Source organism: Carlito syrichta, unplaced genomic scaffold, assembly GCF_000164805.1.
Source record: "Carlito syrichta isolate Samal-C Ts95f unplaced genomic scaffold, Tarsius_syrichta-2.0.1 Scaffold268496, whole genome shotgun sequence".
NCBI classification, from domain to species: domain Eukaryota; kingdom Metazoa; phylum Chordata; class Mammalia; order Primates; family Tarsiidae; genus Carlito; species Carlito syrichta.
Window position 1 is genome coordinate 74,565 of NW_007212592.1, and position 7,187 is coordinate 81,751.

Consider the following 7,187-nt stretch of genomic DNA (forward strand, 5'->3'; position numbering starts at 1 on the left):
TTTATTTATTTATTGAGTGAGTGAGTGAGGTCTCACTCTGTTGCCCAGTCTGGAGTGCAGTGGCAAGATCATGGCTCACTACATTCTGAACCTCTTGGACTTAGGTGATCCTTCTGCCTCAGACTTCTGAATAGCTGAGACTACAAGCTCATGCCAATCACACTTGGCTAATTTTTTTGTGGAGACGAGCTCTCGCTATGTTACTCAGGCTGGTCTCGAACTACCGAGCTCAAGCAGTCCTCCCACCTCTGCCTCCCAAAGTGCTGGGATTACAGATGTGAGCCACCACCCTGGCCACTAGTGAGCTATTAAATTAATATTTTTTGGAAAGCCTAGAAAAGAAAATGCTTATCATTAAGGACCAGCTTCCTTCATAAAACGCACCCTATGTCAGTCTTAGTTTGATTTATAAAATGATTATAAGTATATTGTAATATATTGTAGACAAAATATTTGTAATTTTCAGACAATGGCAAAGTTCATTTTTTTAACAAAATGGAAAAATGTAGGCTGCTTTTCAAGTAGAGTTTGACTAATTCGTAACTAATTTAGCAGTTGTACCAGGAAAGTACTGATTAATGAGGTGCAGTCATCAGGAAACTATACCTCTGGTGGTTGCTACAGGGCTTCATTCTGTCTAAGACCTGCTGCAAATATGTGTGTATGTGTGTATAATTAGTATCTATATATATTAGTATCTATATCTATAAGTATGCATTCTATTTTCATTTTTATTTTTTTTAAGTCATGGTCTCACTCTGTCACCCATGCTGGAGTGGCACAATCCCAGCTTACCACAGTCTTGACCTCGTGAGCTCAAATCACCCTTCCACCTCAGCCTCCTGAGCATCTGGGACTACTGGTGCACACTACCACACTCAGCTAATTATTATTATTATTATTATTTTTTAACTTGGAGTCTCACTCTGTTGCCCAGACTGGAGTGCAGTGGCCGCTCCCGGCCACCGCAGCCTCGACCTGCTGGGCTCCAGCGATCCTTCCGCCTCAGCCTTCCAAGTAGCTGTAATTACAGGCATGCGCTACCATGCCTGGCTGATTTTTTTGATTTATTGTAGAGATGAGGTCTCGTTGCCCAGGCAGGTCTCAAACCCACGGGCTCAGGCAATCCACTCACCTCAGCCTCCCAAAGGCGCAGGATTACAGGCTGAGCCACCGAGCCCAGCTCTAATTATTTTTTTGTAGAGATGAGATTTTGCTATATTGCCTAGACTGGTTTAAAACTCCTGGGCTCAAGCAATTCTCCTGCCTCTGCCTCTGAAAGTACTGGGATTACAGTTGTGAGCCACTGTGCCTAGCTAAATATACATTTTAAAAAATTAAAAATGAGTTTATTTTTAACAGTTCTGTTAAGATATGGTTTATATATCATAAAATGTATCCATTTAAAGTGTACAGTTCAGTGGTTTTTAGCATATTTACAGAGCAGTTCAACCATCACTATGATCTAACTTTAGAACAGAAAATGAGTTTATTTTATTTTTTGTTTTATTTTATTTTCAAGACGGTGTGTGGCTCTGTTGCCCAGGCTGGAGTTCAGTGGCATTACCAAGGCTCACTGCAGCTTCGACCTCCTGGGCTCAGGCAGTCCTTCTCCCTCAAGCCTCCTAAGAAGCTGGAATTACAGGTGCTCATCACCACACCTGGCCATTTTTTTTTTTTTTTTCTGTAGAGACAAGGTTTCACTATGTTGCCTAGGCTGGCCTCAAACTCCTGGGCTCAAGCAGTCCTCCTGCCTCTGCCTTTCAAAGTGCTGGGATTACAGGTATGAGCCACTGTGAGTGGCCTTATTTTATACATAGTATTTTGAAAATTGCTTTTTTTTTTTTGCTTAGAAATACATTATGGGTGTCTGTTTATGTCTCTACAGTTAAGACAGAAGTATGTACCTAAATGTCCATGAATTCTTGAATGGATAAACAAAGTGTGGTATATCCATATAATGAAATCTTTTTCAGCCTGATAGATACTAAAATATGAATGCTCAAAAACATTGTGCTAAGTGAAAAAAGCAGACACATAAAAGTCACATATTGTATGATTCCCTTTATATGAAATATCCAGAATAGGTAAATCCTTAGAGACATAAAGTTGATTAGCAAGCTGCCAAGAGCTGAGGGAAAAGAAGAATGGGGATTACTGCGTAATGGATTTCCTTTCAGGTAATAAAATGTTTTGGATCTAGAAATAGGTGTTGGTTGCACAATATGTGAATGTACCAAATGTCATTGAATTGCATGTGTACTTTAAAATGATTTTTTTTATGGCATGTGAATTTTACCTGAATTAAAATCTAGAGTAGCTCTCCCTTGTTTGATGAATAAAGTACAAATGCCTTACTTAATCTGGCATTCACCACTTTTTGTTACAGGTCCTGCCTCTTTCCAGCCACTTCTCCTTCCACATCCCCCCCCAAAAAGATAGAACTACGTCATTCTTTTTACATATGTCCTTGAGTTCTTACATCATATGTCATTCTTTTTAACTTAATCATATACTTTATAAATGTACTATGAATTTCTTGAGCAGTCCTCCATTGATGAGCAGCTAGATTGATATCATCTGTTGCTGTTCTAAATAAATCTGTTGCTGTTGCAAGGAACATATGACATCTTCACACACTTGTGTGTATGTTCCTTTAGTTGTATTGCATTGTTCTAATTTTTTATTTTTTATTTTTTTGAGTCAGAATCTCACTTTGTTGCCCAGGCTGGAGTACAGTGGCACACGGTTTACGGCCACTGCAGCCTCGACCTGCTGGGTGCAGGTGATCCTTCTGCTTCAGCTTTCCAAGAAGCTAGAACTACAGGTGCGTGCCACTATACCCAGCTAATTTTTTTATTTATTGTAGAGATGACGTCTTGTCAAGTTGCCCAGGCTGGTCTTGAACCTCTGGGCTCAGGTAGTCCTCACACCCCTGCCTCCCAAAGTGCTGGGATTACACATGTGAGCCACCGCGTCCAACTGCATTGCTCCTTTTAATCCTTGTTCAGTCCATAAGATAGATGTTACTCCAACCATTTTATGCTTCAGGATCAGTTTCAGAGAATTAAATGCCCAAGTCCACATTGCTAATTAAAAGAACAGGTACTTGAATCCCATTTTTTGTTGTTTTTCCAATTTTAAGTGGTATGCTTTTCTAACACTTATAGGATTTTGATAGATTAGAGTGTATTCAGAAGAGCCTGAGTAGAACTAGGAGACAGTTGAAGGAACGAGGGGTATTTAGGAGGCATGTATTTACTTTATTTGTTCAAGATACATATTTATTAAGCCCTTATGTATGCCAAGTCCTGCTATAGGTGGTGGACAGATAGTGATTACAAGACAAACAAGGTCATCTGCTTTCATGGTGCTTTTATTTCAGTAAGGGAGAAATGGATACTTAACAAGTAAATAGGTTAGATACTTTTAGATAGTAGTAAGTACTATCAAGAATATAAAATAGAAGCTGGGTGTGATGCAGTGCCTGTAATCACAGCTACTCAGAGTCTGAGATGGGAGTATCACTTGGATTCCATGAGTTTGAGGCTGCAAAGAGTCATGATACACCACTGTATTCTAACCTAGACAATAGAGCCAGACCCCAGCTCTTAAAAAAAAAAGAAAAGAAAGAAAAAAAAAACAGGAAAAAGTTCTTTGAGGAGATAACATAGGGCTGAGACCTAAGTGATAAGAAGGCAATATTTAAATATGTTGATATTTTCATGTAGCATGAGTGGTGATTACATTTAACGAGAATAGAAACAGGCTCCTAGTACATGATAATTAGCATTGTTTCAAATCCTGGCAGTACCAGTCAAACACTATTTTATCCAAACTCTCTGAATTTCGGTTTTTGTATCTACAAAGTAGAGATAGCATACCTACCTCACAGAGCTATTAGGAGGGCTAGATAACTAGGTAGGCAAAATCCTCTAGTACGGCCCATCATAGACCCTTAGTAGTCTGTGAGTGAGATTTCACAATGCTCCATGTGAAGAAAAGTTTTCTAACAATTATTGCAGATCACAAATGGAATGACTTTCTTAAGTTAGTGATTTTCCCATTAGTGAGGGTCATTTAAGTAGCCTTTAGATAACTATTCTTCCAGTGTATCATAGAAGACGTTTGCTGGGCGTGGTGGCTCAAGCCTGTAATCCCAGCACTTTGGAAGGCTGAGGCAAGAGAATTGCCTGAGCCCAGGAGTTCGAGACCAGCCTGGGCTACTTGGTGAGACCTCATCTCTACCAGAAATCAAAAAATTTGCTGGGTGTGGTAGCACAGGCTTGTAGTTCCAGCTACCTGGAAAACTGAGGCAGAAGTATCACCTAAGCCCAGCAGGTCGAGGCTGCGATGGCTGTGAGTGTGCCACTGCATTCCAGCCTAGGCAACAGAGTGAGACTCCAACTCAAAAAAAAAGACGTTCATGCATTAAGTGAGAAATAAGACAAGGTGACCTGAAAGATTCTTACCCATGTCCCATCATTGATAAGCTTAATATCTCCAGAATCCCAGTCTACAGCTTGAGAAATAAACCCGAGCATCTGTTTTTGAAGCATAAAGGGGTCTTCTGGAATAGTGGTTTAAAAACGTTTTTAAAAGCAACAATACCCTTTCTTCCAAAGAAATTTTATACTGAAGTCTAATTTGTAAAATCTAAAATTTGGGCTGCTAGGTAAAGTTGATAATGAGAGATTCACATAGTAATCCCTTGCATTTGTATATGTTTTGTATGCTTACTAAAGCACTTTAAAAAACCATTTCTTTTTAACTTTTAATGTTTTTATTTAAAGATGTAGGGTATAATTCAGGGTTAGGTATACAAATGTTCATTATGCAGGTACCCTTGTTGATGAGGTGTGCCCCCCTCCCTTCCTCAGGCAGATTCCCACTACTGCCTAAAGCACTCTTAAAATTTTTTTTTCTTTTTTTGGCCAGAAGCAGCGGCTCACACCTGTAATCCCAGCATCTTGGGAGGACAAGAGGAGGACAAGGTGAGAGGATTGCTTGAGCCCAGGAGTTCAAGCCTGGGCAACAAAATGAGACCTCGTCTCCACAAAACATCAAAAAATTAGCTGGGTGTGGGGGTGCGCTTGTTGTCCCAGCTACTTTAGAAGCTGAGGCAGAAGAATTTGCCTGAGCCGAGGAGGTTGATGGTGCAGTGAGCCATGATCATGTCCTCAGTACCTCAACCTGGGCAACAGAGTGAGACTACAAGTAAAAATATGTATGTATATATTTTTAAATCATCATACTACTTGAGGTCAGTCCTTTTTTTTTTTTTGAATCTCACACTGTTTCCCTGGCTGGAGTGCAAGGGCATGCTCATGGCCACCACAGCCTCCACCTGCTGGGCTCAGGTGATTCTTCTGTTTCAACCTTCCAAGTAGCTGGAACTACAGGTGTGTACTACCACGCCTGGCTAATTTTTTTGATTTTATTGTAGAGATGAGGTCTTGCCAAGTTGCCCAGGCGGGTCTTGAACCCGCGGGCTCAGGCAATCCACTCACCTCAGCCTCCCAAAGGCGCGGGATTACAGGCTGAGCCACCGATCCCGGCTAATTTTTTTGGTTTATTGTGGAGATGAGGTCTCGCCATGTTGCCCACACTGGTCTCGAACCCATGGGCTCAGGCCATCCTCTTGCATCACCTCCCAAAGTGCTGGGATTACAGGTGTGAGCCACCACGCCCAGTTTGTCCATTCTTATTGGCTAGAAAACAGGCATAGAGGCAGTGCACAGTGGCTCACACATATAATCCCAGCACTTTGGGAGGCAGAGGTGAAAGGATTGCCCAAGCCGAGGAGTTCCACACCAGCCTGGGCAACTTGGTGAGACCTATCTCTACAATAAATCAAAAAATTAGCTGGGCATGGTGGCACACACTTCTAGTTCCAGCTACTTGGAAGGCTGAAGCAGAATGATTGCCTGAGCCCTGCAGTTTGAGGCTGTGGTGGCCATGAGCATGCCACTGCACTCCAGCCTGGGCAACAGTAAGACTCCAACTCAGAAAGAAAGAAAGAAAGAAAGCAAGCATAGATAGTTTAAGCAAGTTGTCTTGATCCTAATCCTCAATGGCGTCAGAACTATAACCTGACTCCCTTAACCCCTATATCATTGGGGTTTTCTTCTAATACTTGGTACTACTTTATTAGTCATTTCATAACTTTTATTTATTTTTTTCCTTTATAGGGTTATTTAGATTGTAAAGAATTTTAACATTTCTGAGGATTTCCTCGAAGGATCATTTTTACTTTGCTCAAAAGAAAGCTCTGAACCTATCAAGATTTTTAAAGAAGTCCTTAGAGTGGGTTACATATATAGATGTTTTCATGAAGAGGAGTGAAAAGCCAGAAGGGTATAGACAAATGAGGCCTAAGACCTTTCCTGCCAGTAACTACACTGGCAGCAGCCGCCAGATGTTGCAAGAAATTCGGGAATCCCTTAGGAATTTATCAAAACCATCTGATGCTGCTAAGGCTGAGCATAACACGAGCAAAATGCCAACTGAAGATCCTCGACAAGTCAGAAATCCACCCAAATTTGGGACCCATCATAAAGCATTGCAGGAAATTCGAAATTCTCTACTACCATTTGCAAATGAAACAAGTTCTTCCTCCCGAAGTACTTCAGAAGTTAATCCACAAATGCTTCAAGACTTGCAAGCTGCTGGATTTGATGAGGTAAGAACTTTTAAAGACAAAGGAAAGGATTCTTACCTTTGCTACATAACATCCTTCAGTTGATATCGCAGAAATGCTTCCTTTGAGAAAGATTTGACTATGTATACAAATTTGTGCATTCTGTCAGCAAAGAATTTTATGTTTGCAATTATTTAGTTTCTTCTGTGATACTTATTAAATTCTGGAGTTTCTGGAATTTAAAAGGCCAGGTCATGATGTGAAAGTGCTATTGCCAGGCTTGGTGACTCAACCTGTAATCCCACGCCTTTGGGAGGCTGAGGTGAGTGGATTGCCTGAGCCTGTGGATTCGAGACCCGCCCGGGCAGCGAGACCTCATCTCCACAATAAATCAAAAAATCAGCCGGGCATGGTAGTGCATGCCTGTAATTCCGGCTACTTGGAAGGCTGAGGCGGAAGGATCGCCGGAGCCCAGCAGGTCGAGGCTGCGGTGGCTGGGAGCGGCCACTGCACTCCAGTCTGGGCGACAGAGTGAGACTCCAACTCA

General features: G+C 41.5%; 1 protein-coding gene across 1 annotated transcript in view; it reads left to right on the forward strand.

The window, feature by feature from the left end:
• The first annotated feature begins 6,193 nt into the window (after positions 1–6,193).
• The window catches only part of LATS1 (large tumor suppressor kinase 1), a 30,419-nt gene continuing 29,425 nt past the window's right edge, over positions 6,194–7,187 (forward strand). Inside the window, exon 1 of the mRNA XM_008052235.2 lies at positions 6,194–6,682. Coding sequence (XP_008050426.1) covers positions 6,332–6,682 — 351 coding nt within the window. The 5' untranslated portion in view covers positions 6,194–6,331. The remainder of the gene's footprint in view (positions 6,683–7,187) is intronic.